Source organism: Cnephaeus nilssonii (genome assembly GCF_951640355.1).
Source record: "Cnephaeus nilssonii genome assembly, chromosome: 16".
Lineage (NCBI taxonomy): Eukaryota > Metazoa > Chordata > Mammalia > Chiroptera > Vespertilionidae > Cnephaeus > Cnephaeus nilssonii.
In genome coordinates this window covers 60,421,032-60,446,103 of record NC_137087.1, presented here as the reverse complement: position 1 = coordinate 60,446,103, position 25,072 = coordinate 60,421,032, and the positions used below count along the sequence as shown (strand labels likewise).

Genomic DNA, 25,072 nt, shown 5'->3' with positions numbered 1-25,072 from the left:
ACCTAATGGACCATAGATACCCTCACTCGGGCATATGACCCTGTGGGGATGCCGCATGGACAGCCCTCACCGACCCTGACCAGCCTGCCCTCAGCTTCTCCAACAAGGTCAGCGGGGCCCGGCCGGTGCTGCCCAGGAGCCGATCCCCAGTGTTTCCTCTGGTTCCATCGGCCACTCCTCGTCCTTCCCAGAGGCCCCCTTCTGCCTCAGTCAGCGGAGTCTGCAGCTGTTGCCTGCCATCAAACCTGTCAATCGAGTGGGTGCTGCGATTCTGGTGGTCTCTGCGGTTGAGGAGGCGGGCCTAAGGAGGTGTGGGAGCTGCCCAGGTCCCACGGCTACAATGGTGCAGCGGAGGACAGTGACTTGCCTGAGCGCACCGTTTGCGAGTCCACGGTCCCCTCCGTGGGACCCATCTGGGTGATCAGCTCATCGATGCTCTCGGGCCTCAGATGGACACCGTCGGGGTGTTTGCTCAGGGCCAGCGTGCCCGCTGAGGACCGGTCCATATTTCCGGTGCCGTTGGAGAATTACTGCACCCGAGGACATGTGCACTCACTGATTGAAAGGGTCCTTTCAAACCTGCCCTCCCCTGACCCTCGCCCCCAGGGCTCGCACAGGAAGCGTTGTTCTCCCACTCCTGCCAGATATTGCAAAACTGAAAAAAAAAAAAGCGAGAGAGTGAGGGAGAGCGAGCGGGGCGGGGGGGGGGGGGGGAGGTGCACACATCACACGTCTGAGTCAGCACGCCGCGTTTCTGCAGCGTGACCTCGTGCTTTCACAACTGGTCTTCATCACGGCCTCGCCTGCTCGCCAGTGTCATCCGTGCTGATGACTCACGGGGGGACTCGCTCCGTGGGCGTGATTTATGCCGCTTCGCCTTTCCTCGCGCTCCCTCCCGGGAAGCTGCTCTGCGAGCGAGCTCAGCCCACAGAGGCGGGGCCGCCGAGCAGCCGACCCCGCGGGTGGAGGGAGCCCGCGAGTGGCCGGGGCACGAACGAACCGGCCGGACGATGCGGGCAGTCTGCCTACGGCTGGGTGGCAGGCCCGGAAACCACGTGGGGACTCGTGCCCCCAGGAAAACTGGGGTCCTCTCACAGCTCTTGGACTCAGTTTCTTCCAGTGGTCGGCAAACTGCGGCTCGCGAGCCACATGCGGCTCTGTTGACTCATGAGTTTGCCGACCACTGCTAGGGAAAAGCACTTAAAAAACATGTTAATAATGTACGAATGCCTTTGACCTGAAGTCAAAACTTCTGGGTAAGGGTAATGCCTTAGCAGTGGTCGGCAAACTCATTAGTCAACAGAGCGGCGAACCGCGGCTCGCGAGCCGCATGTGGCAGTTTGCCGACCACTGCATTAGAACACCCTCGGGGGGAGGACGGGAGGGGGTGTTCTCTTCACACACCACCCAAGTGGTCCTTGTGGGGGGGTTCCGGGGGCCCAGGGCGCTGTGGGGTGCTGGGACCAGCCATGAGAAGCCCAGGTCCTGCGCGGCCTGAGCTGGGCCGGCGAGAGAAGCTCGCACACGAGCGAGTAGGCCCCCCACCTCCCGTTTGCAGAGCACCCCCACACCGGTCTCAGCAGCCGCCCACCCCGGGCCCAGCGCCCCCACCCACTTCTGCAGCCCTGCCTGAGCCCACGGCCCGCTCCCTGCCCTTCTTCCCCAAACACCTGCCACCAGCAACCCCCCGACCAGGCGAGTCTGCAGAGCGCAACACCGACAGCCCGTCCTCAGACAGACCCGGAGGGAGGGCGTCGGACACCGTGCTCTCGGCAAGGGGGCGGGGGCTCGCCCGGGCTGCTCCTGGCATCCCTGCAGCACCCACTCGCTCGGCCCTGGCACCCAGACGCCCCGTTGGGACCGGCGGTGTCCTCGCTGCGCAGAGGCGGCCGGCACGGCCCTGGTCGCTGCAAAGCGATTCCTTCTGGTCCGAACGAATCGGCTGGGAAGAGCCACCTGCCCGCTGAGAACACGGGAGGTGAGCACCTGTCACCTTCGTCCGCTCCCTCACGCGCAGACACGCGGGCACGGGCTTCTACGCTGACTTTCTAAAACACATTATCGGCTCTAAATAAAACTCCAGGCTCAATAATGAGAGAAAACATGGGGCATGCGGCCTGTCGCGGCTACCGCGGGAGAATCCCACCGCACACGCAGCGTGAGTGACTTTCACCCAGCACCGCGTGTGGCAGCGGGACACGCCTGTCCTGGTTTCACCGGATGGCAGCGGGACACGCCTGTCCTGGTTTCACTGGACGGCAGCGGGACACGCCTGTCCTGGTTTCACCAGATGGCAGCGGGACACGCCTGTCCTGGTTTCACGGGATGGCAGCGGGACACGCCTGTCCTGGTTTCACGGGACGGCAGCGGGACACGCCTGTCCTGGTTTCACCGGATGGCAGCGGGACACGCCTGTCCTGGTTTCACTGGATGGCAGCGGGACACGCCTGTCCTGGTTTCACTGGATGGCAGCGGGACACGCCTGTTCTGGTTTCACCGGATGGCAGCGGGACACGCCTGTCCTGGTTTCACCGGATGGCAGCGGGACACGCCTGTTCTGGTTTCACCGGATGGCAGCGGGACACGCCTGTCCTGGTTTCACTGGATGGCAGCGGGATACGCCTGTCCTGGTTTACGGACGTGAGAACAGGGGAGATGACACTGCCAACGCGGAGGCCAGGACGCAGAGGCGCAGCCTTCCGGACGCGGGAGGACTTGGCCAGGCCGCACGCTCTGGACCAGAGGCGTGGGTTTCGGGACAGAGAGGGGTCCCCCTGAGGACTGGCCTGGGACAGATAGGCACCCGCCGTGTTAAGACACGGGCGGTCCCAAGGAGATGGCCTCCCCATTTCTACAAGGAGAGGACAGCAAGAGCTCCTGACCACCCATGTCTATACTTACAGTCCATTTACATGCACACACACGCGTGCACACACATGCACACACACACACACGGCGTGGAGAGAGGCAGCTGTCTACTTACAACATTAACCTGTTAACTCAGTTACATATTTAAAAGGTACTGTTACGGGACATCTCACTTCCGGGTTCTGTTCAGGGCAGCCCTTTCCGTCCACGAGTCCCTCCTCCGGCCACGTGGTCAGCCCCGGGGACTCCTGCTGGCCCTCGGTCTCAGCCCGGCTCCCAGGTCTCAGCCTCCCCCTCTGGTTTCAGACCTGGGGGAGCTGCTTTTACGGGGGGTGCGGGGGGCACCTGGACGCCTCCTCTTTATTGGGTTTATTTTACTGGCATGTTTACCGCGTTCTAGAAGGGCTCCTCGCTGCGCATGCCCAGCGCTGCCTGCACCGTCTCCCAGGTTCCCTCTGTTCGGCCGCCAGCCCACACCTGAGGGTCTGAGGCTTTTTCTGGAAGTCAGGTCAGCCAGCCGGCCGCGTGCTGGTTTCCTCCCCGAGGGCTCTGGATCGCCCCAGGAGGGAAAAGGGCGGCTCCTGCCCGCGCAGAGCTGCTGATGGGCGGGCGGTTGCCATGGAGAACATAGGAGCCGCTGACCTGCTGCCGGCTAAGCCTCTCGGACTTGCATTGTCCCGGCGTCCGGCTGGCTGAGCTCGGACCCGATCACCTGCCTGACAACTTGGAGTGACCAGGAAGCGAGTGCGGGTGCCGCCTGTCTTGTGGTTCGGGAGCACCCGCACCTTTGGGTGAACAGACGCCGCGCAGGCCTGAGAGGAGGCCCGGGCCGGCGGCAGCGCCTGTGAGCTCACCGCGGGCTGGGCGGAGCTCGGCTTGTCCGCCTCGACGTCCCCGCGCTTTCTGAGGACGCGTTGTGTGTTTTCTCCGTCACGCTCGCTCGGCCACCTGAAGGGGCTTATTTTGCCGGATAAACGGGAGCGCTGGGCCGGGGACCCATCCTCTCGGGAAACGCGGCTCTGTCGCGTGGACTCGGGACCTGACTCTGACCCCCTGTGATGTGTGTGAAGGGGGGTCACAGAGATGAAGAATTAAATCAATAATCCACAGAGCCCGAGGCGTCCTGTGCCGTCACTGTCAGCTGTGAATCCGGCCGGCGGCCTGACCCCCTATAGACACGGGCTGTACACCCCCGCCACGTCCCCTCCTTCCCTCCCCCCCCCCCCCGCGCCCAGCAGGAGCCAGGACAAGCAGTCTTGCCCCAGAGGCTTGCAGGCCGGGGGACAGTGAGCCGTCGGAGGGCGCTACAGGGAACGAGTGACGCTGTTCTAAACACTGCACGTGCCCAGGAGCGCATCCGGAGGGGAGCAGGGGGGAGGCTGAGACCTGGGGCCAGCAGGAGTCCCCGGGGCTGACCACGTGGCCGGGGGAGGGACTCGTGGACAGAAAGGGCTGCCTTGAACGGAACCCAGGAGTGGGATGTCCCAGGAACAGACAAAAATGAAGGCGGTTTATCCAACACAGCTGCAGACAGAAAGCCACCGAACGTGGCAGCCTCCGCGGTCCCGTTTCTGAGAACAGCGGCTGCTGGGGGGTGGGGGAGGGGCAGGCACGGCTTCCGGGCCCCTCGCTCTGCACCGAAGTCACTGAAGCTAATTTCTGAGCAATGTTACAGGCCAGGCGCTGGGCAGATCCCCTCCGAGAATCACACCATTTAGCCCACCTGGTTCTAGGAAGTAATCTTCCCATTGCACAGGTTAGGAAACTGAGGCTCAGAGAAGTTACGTGTGTGACCAGCATCCCACAAGCAAGTCAGACCCTCTCACTGCAGCTCATGGCCTGCCCACCTGCCCACCTGCCCATGCTCCTCCGGGCGGGTCCCCTTCGTCCTTCCTTCTGGTCCTGATGCGGGACGCATCTGCCCGGGGCTCCTGAGACCAAACTCTGGTTTAGACACTCGTCACATGTGAGCTTGGTCACTGTGGTTCACACCTCCTGAGCTGGGTCAGGAGTAATTGCTGGATGTGCAAAGCTGGGAGGGCCTCCCTGAGGTGGCCGCCCTGCCCTGGAGTCGGCCGTCACACCAGGGGACCGGACGACACCCGCTCCCACCGTCCACAGTGGCGCCAGCAGCTGTCCTGAGGAAAGAGGACCGATTACGGAGCTGGAGTGCGCCCAGGTGCCCGCGGGATCAGCTGGGCTCCAGGCAAACCTGGGTGCGAACTTGCATTTGAAAAGCCCGTCTCTGTTCCCGCTGCGATTCTCATGAATCAAACGTGGCCAGTGCGTCCAGCAGGCACAGAGGGAGAGCTGCTGGACGGCCCCCGACACTGAAACATTCTCCATGGCAACCGAGGAAGCTTCCTCCGAGGACGGCGGTCGGAGGGGCGAAAGGGCCTCTTCATCTGGTTCTCATCTGGAGAAATGGGACTGCCGGGGGGGAAAGAGTGGAGGCAAAAACATCTTTCCAGGCGAGCGGACCCCTTGTTGCGAGCCTGTGGAGACTGACACCCTCCTGCCTCTCCTCCAGGCCAGCTCGTCCTCCAGGGACTCGTCAGGGGTGAGGGAGGCGACGTGGGAAGCAGACAGAGGATGGGTGGCGATGACCACGGTCCAGGAGAAGAGTTGTCATTCAAAACCAGAGACCGTCAGAGACAGACCGGTTTGCCACGGCAACGCCCCCTAATGACGTTTGCCTCTATGGGGCCACCCCCAAAAGGCCCTGTCACCGAAACAGACCACCCGTATGTAGACGGCACCAGGCAACATATAATCATGTAGCATGTAATATATATGTAATTGTATATTTGTGTAGATGTACACATAAACGCACACATATCAGTGGCTTAAAGCAATTACGATTATCCTATATAATAAAAGGCTAACATGCAAATGACCGAATGGTGGAATAACTGGTCACTATGATGCGCACTGGCCACCAGGGGGCAGATACTCAATGCAGGAGCTGCCCCCTGGTGGTCAGTGCGCTCCCACAGGGGGAGCGCCGTTCAGCCAGAAGCCGGGCTCACGGTTGGCGAGCGCAGCGGCGGTGGTGGGAGCCTCTCTCACCTTCACGGCAGTGCTAAGGATGTCAGACTGACAGCTTAGGCCCACTAAGCCATTAGTCGGACATCCCCCCAGGGCTCCCAGCCTGCGAGAGGGCACAGGCCAGGCTGAGGGACCCCCCACCCCCAAGTGCACGGATTTCGTGCACCGGGCCTCTAGTACTTAATAAAAGGCAAAAGTTATTCATTTCTTGGGAGAAGGGGGCAGGGCAAAGATTGAACGTGGGAGAACAGTGTATTATTTGAGTTTCCCATTACATCAATCGGGGATCTTAGTTTACCAACACCCCAGCCTGAGTATTTGTTATAAACCAATTCGTACCAACTTATCCTTTACTGTGGATTTGAGATCGTGGTGGATCTAAGCTTTGCAAAGAACAGGAACCCCGTGTCATTCACCTTTGTATCCGATCCCCCCCCTCACCCCCATGTCTAAAATGTAGTTTGTTGAAGGGATGAATTAATGGAGAAACATAAATGAACAGGATCTGTGATCTGGAGAGCATTTCGTACCCAAATGTGAAAAGTAGAAATGGCAAAACACGTCTTAGATTAAAAGCCCTTTTCTCCATGAATAAAAATCGAGACTATTTAATATCCAACATGTACACGTTGGGCTGACTCAGCATTCCAATCTCCACCTCCCAAGGACCCCTAATTTCTGCGTCTCAATCCAAACCTGCAGCTCGTTCTCGGCATGGGCTGCGCTGTCCCACTGCCGAAGGGCTGGAGGCGTCGCTGGCCGTGCAGCCCGCACCGGCACGCTTCCCTCCGCACGCACATCGGCTACGGGCTCAGCGTAACCAGAGGAGCCGTCACTGAGCAGTATTCATGCAGCACCCTATATCCCATGGTACATTAGGGTAGGTATGCTTATGTGTGTTCCCACCAGTATAGAAACTTAGTGACAAAAACATTCCGAGAAAGCCCACTCCATATAATATTTGTGTTTGCTTCACTGTTTCTACTTATAGGAACCCCATGGCAATGATCATAGAAAAAAAAGATATCGGCCCTGCCCGGGTAGCTCGTCCCCATAGGCCAAGGTTGTGGGTTCGATCCCCAGTCAGGGCACATACAAGAATCAACTAAGGAATACAAAAATAAGTGGAACAGCAGATCAATGTTTCTCTCTCTCTCTCATTCTCTCTCTCTCTCCCCCTCCCTCTCTCTCTCTAAAATCAATCAATAAAAAAAATTTGTAAATGTCAATTCATCAAAATATTTTGCCAATTCTTGTCTTTGGCAACAAAAGGTGATCATTTTCATGAACTTCTATTGCAAATGGAGAAGTCGGGACCAGAGGGGTGGTTTGCTTTGCCTGAAGTTACAAAGCTCACAAACCCCAGCGATTCCACGTTTCCCTCTCGAGTCAATGCTTCTGCCCGACCCCTCACGGACTCGTCCTTGTTCTTAAAAGCAAAACAAAAACGAAAGCAATGACAGGCACACAGCGCACTCCCCGCAACGGTCATCCTCACCGTTTCTGTCAATTTGGACTAGAACAGCTGCTCTAAAAACAGAGGGAAGTACGAAAGATCCGTATGTTTGAGATGAGGGTATTCTATACATCTGGAGTAAATCAATTCATTCATTCTTGTGGGTTTTTTTGTTTGTTTTAGCAAACTGAATCTTTTCTGGAATACGATAGGGCCTAAACCAACCAATTAACTAATGAATAATATATTGCCGACTACAACAGTGATTATAGTTAGGTTCCTACGTGCAAAAATTACTTTGGAAAACACATCAGTTTGGAATCAATAATTTTCTAAACAAAAAGGGATTTGGGTAACGTCCACTAGTATACCGGAAATGGACAGTAAAACGTAAAATCAGACTTTTGGATGGAAAGGTGTTTATAGAATATAAAAAGTGCAAGTCATAAGCATCATCCCCCTTGGTCTTATCTTACTTGGTAAGATAATAAATTCAACCCAAAATTTAAATGTATTTTAAATATTTATTAAATTGTAGGAATAATTTTTTTAGTAAGTTTTTAACATCATTATGTATTTTTTCACTTAACCAACCTCCTAACGTTCTGTATATTTGGTTACTATAAGAGTGCCACGCCACCAGGACTCTACTGGACATATTAATAATTCTTTGCTCTGCGAAAACTGCACACAAAGTCCGCGCCCCGCACCCCGGGCACGGCAGGGGCACCAAGGTTCTCACGCGGTGCCGCTCAGTGTTCACGGGGGATCTCTGCTGGAGCCTCAGGTTTCCAGAGAAAACCAAGAACTTGACCCCCCACCTCTCAGCCCGTTGAGACGGAAGGCTCGGGCTTAGGAGGGTGGGAAAGATACGCCTACGTAAATAAATCACGTCCCGAAATATTCTCCTGCTGTGGGGGTCGGTCTTGTAGCAGCTTCTATCTGCCACGTGTTTTTAATAAGGAAGAATGTCGTAAAAAATAAAGGAACTCTTGTTCTGCACTTAGGATAAGCCCACCTCATCCCACAGTGCAACCCGCCGGCTCACTGGGAGCAAAGTGACTATTTCAGACCCGTTTTATTTTTTAAACATATATATTTATTGATGTCAGAGAGGAAGGGAGAGGGAGAGAGAGAAGAAACATCCATGATGATGAGAGAGAATCATGGATCGGCTGCCTCCTGCACGCCCCCCACTGACTGGGGATCAAGCCCACAACCCGGGCACATGCCCCAACCTGGAGTCACACCATGACCTCCTGGCTCCTAGGTCTACGCTCAACCCCTGAGCCACGCCCGTGGGGCTCATACCATTTCTAGAACCATGTCCTCATTCTACTTTCCTGGGTGCCTGAGCAGGTGCGGCGAGCATCTGTCGCTCCTCAGGCCGGGGGGGGGGGGGGGGGTCCCTGTCTCAGCCGGCTGGTTGGTGGAACTGTGGCTTTGATTGGCCGTCGCCACTAACAGGAAAACAGCCCTCAAAGCGACAGGCGGAGCCCGGAATCCAACCCAACATGCAAACACGGGACACACGGAGGTCACAGAGCTCCCGGCGGGATGCAGGAGGAGGCACGGCACCCCAGCGGTGGGACCCTGCCAGCCGACCAGCCCCCCGCCCCCCAGTCCGCTCCGGGCTGCGGATCTAACTGCTGGCAGGCGGAGCACAGGGCCGGGCGGCGATGAAGTCAGCGGGTGGGGAACGTGGAGGGCTCCCGGGCAGCCCCCTGGCTCAGCGGCAAGGGCTGCAGGGTCCAGCGGCCAGCATGAAGAGGGAGTGGGAAGCTCTGCATTGAAAAAGAATGAGGTGCGGCCTCCAAGCACGGCGTGGGGACCGCCTTTCCATCCCGAGTCAAACAACCCAACTGCCAGCAACGCGTTCCCAGCCCTCTGGCCAGTCAGCGGTCACCGTCCGTGAGCAGCGAGGAGGGCAGTGTTCCGGTCAGGGGCACGCACCTGGGGTGCAGGGTCCCCAGCCCGTGTGGGGGCGAGGCCAGGGAGGCAACCAATCAATGTGTTTCTCTCAAGTTGAAGTTTCTCTCTCCTTCCTTCCCTCCCTCCCTCCCTCCCTCCCTCCCTCCCTCCCTCCCTTCCTCTCTCTCTAGCGATCAATGGAAAAAATATCCTCAGATGACAAGTAAACAAACAAACAAGCGACTTGCCATGAGGACACCAGCCTGGATGGCATCTGCGTGGCCTGCCCTGGCCACACCCGGGGGAGGGGACGGTGCAGTGACAGCTGCCAAGAAAGCACTGGCGGCCCCTCGGCCACCGAGGCCAGCAGGAAATGGCCGGGACGACCTCATTACCACTGGGGGTTCAGTGCTCTGGAGGGGAGCCCTGAGGACACAGGGGTGTCCATGGGAAAGCCCCCGCCACCCCCCCGCGGCAGAGCAGGTGAGGATGGCGAGATGCAATGAAACGTGGACACGCACGTCCGTGTCACATGCCCTTGCAAGCCCTGCCCCCGTGAACAAGGCCCCTGGAGGACGCCACGCTGTCCAGGGAGACCCCGAGGCCCGCGAGAAGAGGTTGAGCTCAACTAGTCCCGGCATCAAAGACAGGAGTCACGACGGAGAACGGAAACCCCCCAGAGTGGCGTTCTGGCATTTTCCAAAGTCCCTGCAACCTCAGAGGCCGAGAGGAGGAGGGGAGCGCCCGGGAATGGAGCTCTTACTCAGGAAGCAGCCTCCGGTCCGACCAGAAAGGTCTGCCATGCGGAGGCCCGAGGCTTCGGCTGAAATGGAGGGAGCGAGCGCCTGGCTGGCTGGGGCCCACGGGCTCGTGTCAGCCCTCAGAGGACTTTCTCCCCCCCCCTCGCCCCCCCCCCCCCCCCGGCGGCTGCAGAGCGGCCCCTCTGGGTCCCTAATGCTGCGGGGGGGGGGGGGGGGCGGGAGGGCGGGGGGGCGGGGCTTGTTATGCACGAGAAGAACAGTCCCGTGGGCAGTGCCTCCGCTGAGACAGGAACCCCAAACTGGGAGGATCTGGGGGGCTGGCACCCGCCAAGGCTCCTGCCCTCCAGCCGCCAGCCGGGCTGATGTGACGCTGGGTCAGCCGCCAACATCCACGGATCCCAACGACATGCCCTCTCGTGTCCATATGACAACCCTCCCGGGTCACCTCCACGCTGGTCCGTAGCCAGATGTCCACCCGCCCCCAAGACTCTGAGGACCATGCCCACGACCAGCCCCGCCTTTGTGCCCCGACCAGCTCTCAAAGCACCAGCACTTGTCCCTTTCCTAGGGCTCCCTGTTCCCTTTCAATTATATATATTTATTGATCTCAGAGAGGAAGGGAGAGGGAGAGAGAGAGAAATATCAATGATGAGAAAGAATCATTGTTTGGCTGCCTCCTGCATGCCCACACTGGGAATTGGCCCTGATTAGGAATCGAACTGTGACCTCCTGGTTCATAGGCCGATGCCCAACCATTGAGCCACGCTGGCCGGGCTCCCTCCCGTCATTTCTTATCCAGTGCCCGCCAGGCCCTGTGGAAGGAGGAGGAGGAAGTTCAGACCCTGCCCTGACCTTGGGGGCGTCTCTGGCTGGTAGGAGAGGCGAGGGAAGCCCCAGCGGTAGCCGCGCTCGAGTGTGGAGCTTGGCGGCACGGGGCAGGTTCCTGATGTGGCCTGCGCAGCGGAGACTCGGGCGGGGGCCCTGGGCACCGGGCACCCCCAGGTGGGCCCCCTTTCACAGCCACATTGCCCCGGGGCTGGGCTGTGTGCAGGGCTCGCTCACAGGACCCACTCGGGAACTTCCTTCTCAGGAAGCTCACCAGTTAGTTTGGGCCCACGGACCCTGGAATCCCCGGAATCCAGGTCCACCGAGCAGAGTAGTTACCCCTCCGCTCTGCGTGGCCAGGGAGTGGGTCAGCGGCCTGCTGTGGGCACAGAGATGATGGACAAGACTGTGGGCGGGGCGGGGCCGGTGCAAGCCCCATGGCCACTGACAAGCCCCGGCCCTCTGGGTCGGCTGTGCCACACGGCGTGGGTCAACACGCACCACCCACCAGGCTCCTCGGGGCGGGTACCTGCCAGCCAGGACCCATCACCGCTCCTGCTGCGCGGCCCGCCCTGCCTCCATCCGCCCGGAGTCGCCGTCCGGTGGGCACTTCCCAACACTCTGCCCCGTGCGAGGGTGGGCCTGCTGCTGCTCGGGAGGGAACACTAATGGTCGTTGCCCCTAACAAGTTGTCTGGAACATTCCAGACAGAACAAACGTCAAGGCCAAAGTTCTAGCTCGGAGACGCCCCAGATATAAATTCCGCGGGCCGTGGGCTTCCCGGCAGCGGCCTTCCCTCCGTGACGGCGGAAAGCTGGGCGGCGTGAGGGGTGGGGGAGTGCGATCTATCGCCATCACCTTTCATCCCCCTCCCCTGGAGGCACGGGGGTCGGAGTGGCCGCCCGCGGTCAAGCATGGTGATGGGAGAGGAGAGGCGGTCGGCGCACTGTCGGCCGGGCCTGGGCGCCCACGGGACCGCGTTCTGGCAGCTCCACAGCGGCCCTGGGGCCACGCAGACCAGCTTCTCCCGGGAGCCTCGCGCTCCTTTCTACACTCCATCGCGGCCCCACAGGCACACGGACTCTGCGCGAGCAGCAGCCCGTCTCTGCGCACGTTAAGGTGCCAGGAGGCAAAGAAACAGGGTCCCCGGAACAGCGACTGCAAAGAAACAGGGTCCCCGGAACAGCGACTGGCCACAAGTTCAGCTTCCTGAAGAGCTGGCTGCAGGGAGCGGGGGCAGGGTGTGTGTCTCTGCCTCCGATGAGGGCACCTGGGCCTTCAGGCACCGAGGCCCTTCATTTCAGTGGTGCTTTCTAAGCGGGTTTTCCCTGAAGCCCAGTTCTGGGTGGCGGAAGCCCCGGTACTCAGTGGGCAGAGCGCCCAGCCTTCCGAGGTCGCCCGAGGCCCCTGGCACCAGCAGGTCCTGTTTGTGAGCAGTGACTCATCGGCGCTCCGCTTTTCAACGCGTTTACAGTTTTCGCAGCAGCTTTCCCCTCTGGAATTATAAAGAGTTCTCCTAACTTTAATAGTATTGCTTTCTTGTTGAAAAACGTGAAGATAATCAAGAAAGCAAGTGTCCCCCTGGCCGGCGATGCTAAGTGGTTAAAGTGTCAGCCTGCAGACCCGAGGGTTGGGGGTTCGATCCCCAGCCCAGTTGGGGCACATGTAGGAGGCAACCAATCGATGTGTCTCTCTCACATCCATGTTTCTCTCTCTCTCTCTCTTGCCCCCTCCCTCCATCCCTTCCACTCTCTCTAAAAATCAATGGAAGAAATATCCTCCGTGAGAATTAAAAAAAAAAAAAGACAGCAAATGTCTCCCATAATCTTACTGCTCAGAGACAGATGCTCTGTGTACAATTAAAAAATAAGACCCAAATGCCTCGTGAACTATTATGTCACATGCTGTTTGTAATAATAAAGAGCTCCACCATCACTCAGTGCTGTGCTGCACTCTATTTCATAGCTGACCCATAAGATAGGAACCAATCTCCTATTGATGCCCTTTGGGTAAAACATTCTGCAATGAGCATCCTTGCACACGGGACTGCCTGCCAGCCGGCAGACACCCACCAGGGTCCCACCGGCCAGCGGACCCCTGAGGGGTCAGGCTCTCATCCATGCTGCTTGTTAAATACAAAACAACTCTCACACACTCACCTTTGGGTGCCTGTAGCTTCATCTGGATAAATCTCTAATTGGATGCATTTGCAAAAGAATATGCAAATTAAAACTCTATTTGAGACGAGGTAACTGGTTATCTTTTGTATCTGACCACATTAAGAGCTGGTAGCAAAGGAGCGTTTCACTCTATTTCGAAAACTGTAGATTTTTTTGGTGCTCATTGTCTCCAAGTAAGGTCCCTAGAAAACAGACGTGTGTGCGACCTTCCTCCAAAATATTCTTATGCTGAAGTATTGGGGGTAACACGTTATTAAAACAGTAGCATTGGCCCAGCCAGCGTGGCTCAGCGGTTGAGCATCGACCTATGAACCAGGAGGTTTGATTCCCGGTCAGGGCACATGCCCAGGTTGCAGGCTCCATCCCCGGTGTGGGGTGTGGGGGAGGCAGCCGATCAATGATTCTCTCTCATCATTGATGTTTCTATCTCTCCCTCTCCCTTACTCTCTGAAACCAATAAAAATATTTTTAAACATCAACAACAAAACACACAATAGCACCGCATGCTCTGAGAATGAAAACGTTATTTCTATCAGGATGGCTCTCTGCGATTGGGATGGGTAGTATAACTGAAGTAAAGCTACAGGCTGTCACAGGAACATATTAAACACCCTCCGTAGATTTGTCCGGCATGTAGGCTGACAGTGAGGTTGGGAAGAGAGAAACAAAGCGAGAGGAGAGAGTTTGATGCTTTCGACTTTTCTACTTTTGGGATGATTTTTGAAAGGCGCGGACTGGAAGCGAGCACGTAGGCACCTTTGGAAGCGCCTTTTACACAAATGGCCACCAACAACAGTCAATGTGCATCCGACTGGCGCCTTAACCAACGGTAAGCCATCTTCGGAGAGAACCACAAACCAGGCCGCTAAGCCACTTTACACCCACAGCACCAGATGGGCTCCACGGGGTGCTTACGTGAAAGGGTGTGCCCGTGATAAAGCTAGGAGTGCAGCCTCAGATGGCACACAGACGACGAATCAGCCGAGAAGACTCACGGAGCAAACCTTACTTATGAAGGGTCTACACGGACGCCCACCACAAGGTTAACCGGGACCGTGTTTGGTCGTGGGAGTATGTGGGGGCTGTTTATTTTCTTACAGCACTGACAGGCATTCCTTTTGTAGTAAAAACAAATATTTCAAGGTTTTAGTAAGTCTATTTCCATTCCTCTGCCTGCAGTCATGGGCTGATCCAAAGGTCCAGATCGGTCCCACTCCTGCTATTTACCCTGTTCCTCCAACAGACTGACAATAGAGAGACACCTCCCACACTCACGGAGACACTCCCATGTCCATGGAGACACTGCCACGTCCATGGAGACACTCCTACACCCACGGAGACACCTCCCACACTCACGGAGACACTCCCACGTCCACGGAGACACTCCCATGTCCATGGAGACACTGCCACATCCATGGAGACACTCCCACGTCCACGGAGACACTGCCACATCCACGGAGACACTCCCACATTCATGGAGACACTCCCACGTCCACGGAGACACTCCCACGTCCACGGAGACACTCCCACATCCATGGAGACACTCCCACGTCCACGGAGACACTCCCATGTCCACGGAGACACTCCCACACCCACAGAGACACTCCCACGTCTGCAGACATGCCTCCCACATCCCCAGCCGCTCCTCAAACCCCATCAAGGAAACGTACCACCAATGGGGCCTTAATTTCTCTCCATCTTTCAGAGAACACCTAGTTTTGTCCACTGAGAGACTTTTTAAACTGTATACAAACAGCAACATTCAATAATCAAAATATCCCACCATATTCTTACATGAACACAAAGAGCAGGCAAATATTTACTGTGCTAAGGGAGACGTATCAGAAGCAACGTTCAGGCTTCTATGCAGCTTCCTGGCTACCCCAGCTGTGTGTTCGAAACTCTATTTTAAGACCGAGTTGCAAGGAAAAAGCTGAAAACACACTGTTTACTGCTGACGAAAGCCCAATGGTGAGCCGGAAACGTGCCGGAAACAGGAAGGCAGGGAAACCGTCATCTCAGCAAAAAACAAAACAAAACCGACCATAGAAACCCCAGCCATTCCCTGAGGGTGTGGGCTGGAAGCAGTCCTTCTGGAAGAGAGAGGGAATCAGGCTTGGGAACCGGATCTGTGGCTGTAAATACCGACTGCTCAGCAGGAGCGCTCACTTCCCTTCGGATCCCGTCCAACGGAGCGGCGAGGGCCCTGGGGCGGCAGGACCCCCGGGGACAGCCACACAGGGCGAAGGACTTCAAGACCACGCCCGGCTTTGACTCACGCCTTAAAGCAGACAGCTTCCAACCCGCAAGGCGTACACAACGTGTAACCATAGCCATGTGCTCCGGAGAACAACGTCATACCATTTTCTAGAAACTGACATAATTTTATTTTAAAAAAAGGGCTCAATTTTTTAACTAAAAAGATAAAATAAATATACCACCGGAGACAGACTCAGAAAGATGAAATACACCCTGGGCTTTTCTCAAAGAAAGAAGCCTTTCTGTCCATCGGAAGCAGGCTCCCTCCTGTGACCAGGAGCTGCCCAAAGCCAGCCGGGGCGGGACCCGGGCCGGGGCAGAGCAGGCGCCGCCGGGTGCTGTCCCTCAGACACAGGCTCCTCACAGAAGGGCTCCGTGCACAGCCTGCCGCCCGAGAAGGTCCTATTGCAGTGACACGCCTTCTGTTTGTCCACGGGAGCCTTGTCTGAGGTTAATCCCAGCCTCGGATTCACTCGGGACCATGAATCCACAGCCTTGGCCCCGTCCCTCTAACGCCAATGTAAATCCCCAGCGTCTCTCACTCACACGTCGAACGGCCCTGTCCTGCAGGAAGCAAGAATGCACGTGACTCACTCGTTTCGCTCCAGATTTACGACCAGCTCCTCGCTCTGCAGTTGTATCCGAAGCGTCAGCGCTTCCGGGTGATTCTGAAAGAGAGGCAGGAAGAGTCCGTTGAAGAACATTTCGCGTCGACTTGCCAACATTTGAATCTGCGGCTCCCCAGGCAGAGTCAGCGGAGGGGGAGCGGGAGGAGAACACGGCTCTTTGAGCCGATTCCAGGAACCAGGCCCCCCGGACACAGCGGGGTGCAAACTCACCATCTGGCCAGGCACCGGCCGGCTGTGACTCTGACCTCTCCACGCCCGTCCTCCGGCCACACACCCTGCGGACCCTTCCGGACGCTACACTCCTTCCCGCAATCGGCGCCTTCCTCAGTTTCCCTGCTCCACAAAGGGCGCCTTTCTTCCCCCCACTGCTCAGGTCAGAAAGCAGGGGTCCTCCCGATGCCTCCTGGCCCTCACCAGCTCCATCTACTCCCTCAAAAGGCCCCGTAGCTTTGCCCTCCGAATCACACCTCTCACTGCCCGGGTCCCCTGCCCCACCCCACTCCAGCTCGGACCTCAATCACCTCTCACCCGGATGATGGCAAACCCCTTCTAACCTGGGCCCGTCCATATCTGCCTTGGCTTTCTGCCCATACATTCTCCAACGGACGCAGAGGGGTGTCTTTAAGAGCACAATCCCGCACTCGCCGGGTAGCTCAGTTGGTGAGAGCATCATCCCCGAGACACTAAGTTTTCAGGTCCAATCCCCGGTCAGGGCACAGGCAAGAACCAACCAATGAATGCATACCCACGTGGAACAACGCATTGGTGTTTCTCTCTCTCAAGCCAACAAAAGACAAACTAAAAACACCACCTGGTCAGCCCACCCTGGCATGTAAGGAGCCTGCACTCGCACCCCAACTGCACCAATCGCGAGATGTCAACTCGTGAACGCGGCCTGCAGGGCATCCTCGGCCTGGCCTCGCCCCTCCACACCCACACGCCTCACCTCTTCCCAGCCACGCGGGCCTCTCCACTCCTCACACCCACCGCGCCCCTCGACAGCTCTGAGTCCTCGCACACACCGCTCCCTCTACCTGGGTGCCCTCCTCCCACCCCTCTACTCAGTCTCCGCTTAAATGTCAATAATTCTCCCCACCACCACCCCTCTCCCCGGGCACCCCCCCCTTCCCGTCTCCCGTCCTTGCCTCCTTGTGAGAGAGAGCTGCCTTCCTACGTGTGAAAGTCAGTGTGTTCATCCGTGGGTCCCTCGTGTATTGAGTCTGTGAAGATGCCGGACACGTAACAGAAGCTCAGTTCGTGCCCGGTGCCCGAGGGAATGAATGACCCGGGCACACAGCTCTACCTACCTCGTCTTCCTCCCCTCCCCTCCGGGCCAGGACACCCTGGGCCACGTGTGTCCGCCTGTCAGGGGGAGGCAGGCATCGTACTCTCTGTTCTGCCCCAGAAATCCCAGTGAGTTTCTGGCCCGGCCCCAAGAACATGCCCCCGTGGCTGGTCCCTTAACCCGCATCCGTACCCAGGGCTCCCTCCCACCCGGAACAGGCGTCAAATATGTCCCCCTCGCTCCTGCTGAGCCAGGTCAGCGATTCAAAGTCCTTGCCCAAGACAACATCTACTGCCACGCCCACCCCCCAACACACACACAGCCCCCTCTGCTTCGCGCTCATGCACCTCGGTGACGCTGGGGGCTGACAGTCTCCAAGCCATGTGACGCAGACGGGGTTCGCATGTCCACGGGGCATTCCCCACTAAGAGAATGAAAACCTCCTCGTGTTTATTTTTAAACACAAGCGCTGGGTTTTCATCCTGATGATGTGTTAAGACCGCGTTCATAGCGGCACAATTCACCAAAACTAAGATTTGGAAACAGCCTAAGTGCCCATCAGCAGATGAGTGGATTAAAAAACTGTGGTCCATCTACACCATGGAATACTACGCTGCACTAAAAAAGAAGGAATTCCTACCATTTGCAACAGCGTGGATGGAACCGGAGAGCATTATGCTAAGTGAAATAAGCCAGTCAGAGAAAGAGAAATATCATATGGTCTCACGCATCTATGGGAAATAGTGAACAACATAAACTGATGAACAAAAGCGGATCCAGAGACAGGGAAGCATCGATCAGACCATCAAACCTCAGAGGGAAGGTAGAGGAGGGTGGGGGTAAGGGGGAGAGATCAACCAAAGGACTTGTATGCATGCACATAAGCCTAACCAGTGGACACAGACACCAGGGGGGTGAGGGCGTGAGTAATGGGGGGATGAGGACAAATATGTGATACCTCAATCAATAAAGAAATTAAAATGAAGAAAAAAAAAGACTACGTTCAGGAGGGAGCCTGGAGGCATGCCCCACTGTCCAGGCGGACGCGGGACAGGTTAGCTCACAAAGGACGCGGTCAGCCTAGCGAAGGGCCAAAGGTCAGCACAGCCCCATCAGAAAGGAAGGCTCCCCAGGGGTGTACAGAGCGAAGGGGAGGCGAGCGGGATCTGGTGGAGGACAGCTGGGCCCTCACCTGGATGGCAGCAGCTCAGTGCACATGCTCTGACCCTCAGCCCAGCCTCTGTCCCTCTGCCCCGCCCTGACACAAGGCCCCGCCCCTGACACAAGGCCCCGCCCTGACACAAGGCCCCGCCCCTGACACAAGGCCCCGCCCTGACACAAGGCCCCGCCTCTGACCCTCGGCCCCGCCCCTGACCCAAGGCCCCGCCTCTGACCCTCGGCCCCGCCCCTGACACAAGGCCCCGCCCTGACACAAGGCCCCGCCCCTGACACAAGGCCCCGCCCTGACACAAGGCCCCGCCCCTGGCACAAGGCCCCGCCCCGACACAAGACCCCGCCCTGGCACAAGGCCCCGCCCCGACACAAGGCCCCGCCCTGACACAAGGCCCCGCCTCTGACCCTCGGCCCCGCCCCTGACACAAGGCCCCGCCCTGACACAAGGCCCCGCCCCTGACACAAGGCCCCGCCCTGACACAAGGCCCCGCCTCTGACACAAGGCCCCGCCCCTGACACAAGGCCACACCCCTGACACAAGGCCCCGCCCCTGACACAAGGCCCCGCCCCTGACACAAGGCCCCGCCCTGACACAAGGCCCTGCCCCTGACACAAGGCCCTGCCCCTGACACAAGGCCCCGCCCCTGACACAAGGCCACACCCCTGACACAAGGCCCCGCCCCTGACACAAGGCCCGCCCTGACATAAGGCCCTGCCCCTGACACAAGGCCCTGCCCCTGACACAAGGCCCCGCCCCTGACACAAGGCCACACCCCTGACACAAGGCCCTGCCTCTGACACAAGGCCCCGCCCTGACACAAGGCCCCGCCCCTGACACAAGGCCCCGCCCCTGACACAAGGCCCGCCCTGACATAAGGCCCTGCCCCTGACCCTCGGCCCCGCCCCTGACCCTCGGCCCCGCCTCTGACCCTCGGCCTGCCTCAGTGCTGGGGGAGGTTTCAGTCAGGTTCAGACAGCCCACCACCCACTTGCACCATCGCTGCTAACTTCAGCGGCATCGGTTTTGCCAGCCTGTGCTGTGTCCATTTATCCGTAGTTTTCTAAGATTCCACATTTGAACGGCACTCAAACTCCAGTGTTCCAGAGACTTGTTTATAACAGCATTTCAGCTACACGGCATTAACTGACCACATGCTAAGTTTTAAGAGAAAATGGGGGGGAAAAGACAGAAAACAGATTGTAAATTCCAAAATCCAACATTAAAATAATTAGCTAAGTGAAACAAAATTTAAACAAAAGCCACAACTGCAGGTCCCTGGGGTTCTGAGAACATAGGCACGCCTGCCTGCGTTAACGAGGCCCCGGACGGGGTGGGATCCCCGGGGGTGGAAGCTACTCCCGTTATTCTTAGCGCGGCCATTTGACAGCTTTTTGTAGTTTCCTGTGCTTCAGGTTGTAGCCATTAGCCACATATGGCCATTTAAGTTTACATTAATTAAAATCAAGTAAAATTTTAAAATCGGTTCATCATTCGCAACAGACACATTTCAAGGCTCAATGGAAGCAAACTGTGGTGACATTGCAGACGGGGAATATTGCCACCTTCCCAGGAAATTCACTGGAATTACCACGGTCGTCGGACATCTCTGAGTCAGCAAAAAGACCCAGATTGCATAGCCCAACCGCTGCCTGAGTAAGATATTAGTTCAGATATTAATGCCCAAAGGGTTTTTAAAAAAAATATGCTTTAAGAAGTTACTTCTCAATCTTAATTGATGGGAGATGTTATTATTTTAAACTAGAGGGCGCCCGGTGCACGAATTTGTGCACCAGTGGGGCCCCTCGGCCTGGCCTGGGGGATTGGGCTGAAACCGGCTCTCTGACATCCCCCGAGGGGTCCTGGATTGCGAGAGGGTGCAGGCCAGGCTGAGGGACCTCACCGGTGCAAGATCGGGGCCTGGGAGGGACATGGGAGGGCTCCAGGGTGTGTCCGGCCCATCTCACTCAGTCCCGATTGGCCAGACCCCAGGAGCAAGCTAACCTACCAGTTGGAGCGTCTGCCCCCTGGTGGTCAGTGCATGTCATAGCGAGTGGTTGAGTGGCCTTAGCATATCATTAGCATATTATGCTTTGATTGGTTGAATGGCTGACCGGACAACCGGACACTTAGCATATTAGCACTTATTATATAGGATATATTTTTATTGATTTCAGAGAGAGGAAGAGAGAGAAATAGATAGAAACATTGATGAGAGAGAAACATTAATCGGCTGCCTCGTGCATGCCCCCTACTGGGGATCAAGCCTGCAACCCAGGCATGTGCACTGACAGGGAATAAAATTGTGACCTCCTGTTAGATGTTCAACCACTGAGCCACACTAGTTGGGGGGTGATAATATTATTTTTTAAGTAACTTCTTAAGCTTGAGAGTTAAACTGATGAGTACCCACGTACAAGCGATGCTTATGTATATTTTCTTGGTTTAAACAGATTTTGTTTTTTACAAATTCATTCTAGCAAATGACTACAACTTTAGAGATCTGGTGAAAACCACACTTCTTAATTGATATATTCTGACAATGTCTGGTGCTTATAAGAATTGTATGGATTTCTGAGTGTTTGTTGAACTTTAAAAATTCCTATTCCTATCCTATGCAACATTAAACACGTCACTTGTGTGGATTTTAACATAGTGTGCGAAGTGTTTCTAAGACACCCATTTGCTTTTGAGTCTGCCACAGGGACTTCTCACTAAATTGGCCTGTGCCTTCTGACCCTTGGGTTTAATTAGAGACACACAGAATGTTTTCTCCAGGGCTTGCAATTTATGCTCATTAATTGTATCTTAGAAAAACAAGATATTAATTAAATTTACAATGAAATATTAGGACAAAAAACATGTATCATTTTCCTGTAAAGATGTACCCAGTGTATATGTGTATATCTGTGTTTTATATGTCTGTGTAAATAACTTAATTATAAATTGTTTGTCTGAGATATTGACGCACACGGCTATTTTAAAGAGAAATCCTGACAATTGTATTGGTGAATAAATATAAGATGTTTGCAGTACCCATTCATTCCCCCAAAGAGGCGAACTCGTTTAAACATTAACATTTGTACTAATTCCACAGAAAGTCTCTATAGGAGCTGTTCTAACATTCCAATGTCAACATTTTCAAAAGAGTACATTTCCCCCAGGGAGGTAAAAAGATCTGGATCTGTATATCTTAGTTGAGGATCTGAATGGTACAGGAGAAATCAATGGAGGAGGAGAACAGGGTACTATTTTAATTCAAAAGCACTAATTGCTTTAGATTTCTTAGTTTAAAAACACGTATTCATCCCATTTTCTTTTGATTTTCCTACATGGGAGATAACGATCCAGTGCTGGTTAAATACAGCAATCCTTTTCTTAAAAATGACGTATTGATTCCCCTAATGGAACTGTGTCTTTTATTGAATGCTTACAGACTTGCCTTTGCTGAATAAGTCAATGAGATGCTAATCAATAAGCCGGAAATGTTTGGGCAGTCATAATTCTATTTTTCTAATTGGGGCTGATATAAAATGCATAAGTACAGCTTTAAAAAACAACAGTACAATCGTCATCAGGGTGCCGACCAGCCGGCTGAGAAATAATCTTAGAAGCCCCCTGCCTTATTGGGCTGGGCTTCCATAACCACATGCCCCAGACGGGGTAGCTGAACCGACAGGAATTCATTTCCGCCCAGTTCTGGAAGCTAGAAGTCCAGGGTCAAGGTCTGGTTTCTTGTGAGGTGTCTCTCCCAGGGTGGAGCTTGGGCAGGGTCCCCCACGTGGTTTTCCTGGGCAGGTCTGCAAAGTGAGGCTCCGGCTGGGCCCGCTGTCCGTCGCGGGGACCCTCCGGTGCCCTGTGCTTGCTCTGAGGCCTCCCCCACCCCCGGGCCACTCGACCAGCACATCCTACAAACAGATGCTTCCAACGTGACTGATTGGCTGGAGTCTTCTCTGACGGGTCCCTGTTGGCTGCCCTCCTTTAGTTTGTGTAACTGGGAGCTCACCCAAACTCGAATTTAAATCTTTTCCCTCATCGTGGGTGCAAAATATCTCCAGTCAGTTACCGTGGCCTTCCGTGGATGCCACATTTTATTTTTTCTCTCTGATGGATGCAATGATACAGAGCATCATCATCTTGGTGTTTCTATGTCCTTGATCACAGCCCATTTTCAATGACTTGGGGAACCTGACCATGAAGTTGAAATAAGATGGCAGTGACTCGACAAAGGGAATTTACATTTTTTTTTTTAAAAATGTGGGTCGATAGCCAAGTTCACTGCCATCACCATTCCAGGCCTGCCCTTTCAAAGACAACGGTCAGCTCAGAGCCAAAGCCATCCATCTCGGTCGTCGGGACTGGACGCGCTCAGGGATCTAATTCTTCAAGCAGAACGTTAAAATACTGCGCTCGGGGACTCTGAACTAACCCGCTCCCTCTCCGGCACTAAATAAATGCCTCAGCCCGCAGCCCTGGCGTTCATGGGGCGCGAGGGAGTCATTTATTGCTATGAATATTTAGAGGCAATCTTGATTACCACTTTCATATTAGTGGGCTGGTTTCACAGCCCGGAAGACACGGCGCCCCGGAACTGGGCGAGGACAGCATTGATTTACCCGCAGAATAACGCAGGGAGAGGGGAGGCTCTACAGAGCCATAATGGGGTGTCCCTGGCTAGGGGCCTGTAAGTTATCACACAAATGACAATGATGTTTATTCATGAGTTATTGATGATTCTTCCCGATGGAAATGGACGTTGGCAAACACCTCGTTAACGGCACAGAACGGCACACGTGGACCTTCGGTGAGAGCTGCCGGTGAGATGTGTGTCGTGTCGTTGTTAAGGTTTGCGTGTTGAAAGGTTGGGCTCTTTCCTTTGGTGCGGAATCCTGTTACCGTATTTCCGGGGCTCGATGCGCATTCGGGTTTTCAGCCCACTTCTCCCTTCCCGCCACCTTTCACACGGGGACGCCCTCAGTCCAGGTCCTTTATCCCGTGGCCGCTGACGGGATCACGGATGCATCAACGTGCAGCGACACTTCGGGAGTTCATGTAAGATTACTGTCGCGACAGTCACACATCCTAAAACCGCCTTTATTCATGGAAATGCTGCCCGTCCCCCCAGCAGCCTGCACGCCATAAGCCCCACTTCCTCAAGCTGCCTCCCTCTAAGGGGCAGGGCCGATTCTGAGGCAGACTGGTCCCCTGTCCCCTCCCGGGACAACACATCACTTAACAGAAATTTTTATTGATCTCAGAGAGGAAGGGAGAGGGAGAGAGAGAGAGAGAAACATCCGTGATGAGAGAGGATCATGGATCGGCTGCCTCCTGCATGCCCCCTACTGGGGATGGAGCCCACAACCCGGGCCTGTGCCCTGACCGGGAATCGAACTGTGACCTCCTGGGTCATAGGTCGATGCTCAGCCCCTGAGCCACGCCGGCCGGGCGGGGATAGGAGGTTCTGAAAGCCCCTGCAGATACAGCGCCAAACAGGTGAAACCTGTAAAGGTACTGCTCTCTAAGAGTGGCCTCTTCGGACGATCAGGGACACTGTACCTCCAGCCAAGGGGTGCAGCGTAGCTTTTTGGGGTGATCCAGCTGTGAAGCGGCACGCAGGGTGTTCATAGGCTGGAAATCTCGTTTTCCAGTTCGAAGTGCATTTGTCTAACTAACTTGATGTCTGGAAATTACCATTTTTCCAGGTACCGCTTTTTCTCTGCCCTTTATTTCAAAACCGTCGGACGTGAACTAGCAGCTGAGTGATGGGCGTGGGGGGTGCAGGCTGCCTCCTAGGAGACTGTCCGTTGCCCCGCGGCCTGGGGGCCGTCCGGAGAGCGCCGCTGGGATCCGTGGGATGGACAGCAGCGGCACACGACGGGCCCTTAGGAGGTGGTCTCGCTGTGGTCACAGCGGAGCTGCCGAACCGGCGCGGGCTCGCCGAAGCCCAGGCCAAGCCTAGGCCCACGCGTGTTGCTTTTGCAGATGGTATCCTGGCTACCTGCTCACTCTCCCTAAAACACACTCGGACGGCTCCACGGAAACCCGTGCGCGAGAGGCGCAGAGGTCTTTGAGGAATCGCAGGTCAACGTCAGACAAACTGGGGTAGGACTGGGCCAGCTCAGCCCGTGGCTGGCCTGCCGCGCTGTTTGTTGGGGCGCGTGGCCTCCACCTGCCTGCTCCCGACCACCTGCCAGGACCTTGGCGCTGAGGCCAGCGGCGGGCTCTCCTGCTTCCAGGCCAGATCCAGGGCCTCGGAGCGTGGAGGCAGCCCCTGGGCCTGGCGTCCCGTCTGCCTCTGTCCGAACAGCAGCCTCCCAGCGCGGAGGGAGCAGCTCTTTCCACGAGCAATGCCCATCGCGTCTCATAAACTGAGGGTGAGACACACGGTTAGACGCCGAAATGCCGCGTCCGCGTGGCTGCCAGTAGCATCGGCCCCGGTTTGATTTCTTGGAGAACTTACTAACAAAGAACCTCCCGTCTTCATTAAGAGGAAACGCCAGAAAGCCGGCCTGCGTGGAGAATACAATTTTAAACAGAAAAGTATGAGTCAGCGTGAGAACCCTGATGGAAAAGCCCACGTGGGTGGAGCATGGCCTTCTTCTCACCCGTCCACAGGCTCAGGGCTGCTCAGACGCGAACATGGCTGGAAGGTTCCACGAGCCTCCACCACCAGATCGCG

General features: G+C 56.0%; 1 protein-coding gene across 2 annotated transcripts in view; it reads right to left on the bottom strand.

Moving 5' to 3' along the window:
- Window positions 1-25,072, bottom strand: part of ADAM12 (ADAM metallopeptidase domain 12) — a 176,348-nt gene that overhangs the window by 111,959 nt on the left and 39,317 nt on the right. For both annotated transcript variants that reach the window (XR_013814711.1, XM_079793191.1), the window contains exon 3: window positions 15,903-15,976. Coding sequence is in view for 1 of the 2 variants with exons in the window: in XM_079793191.1 (XP_079649317.1) it covers window positions 15,903-15,976 (74 nt within the window). In the remaining variant the exon portion in view is untranslated. The remainder of the gene's footprint in view (window positions 1-15,902; window positions 15,977-25,072) is intronic.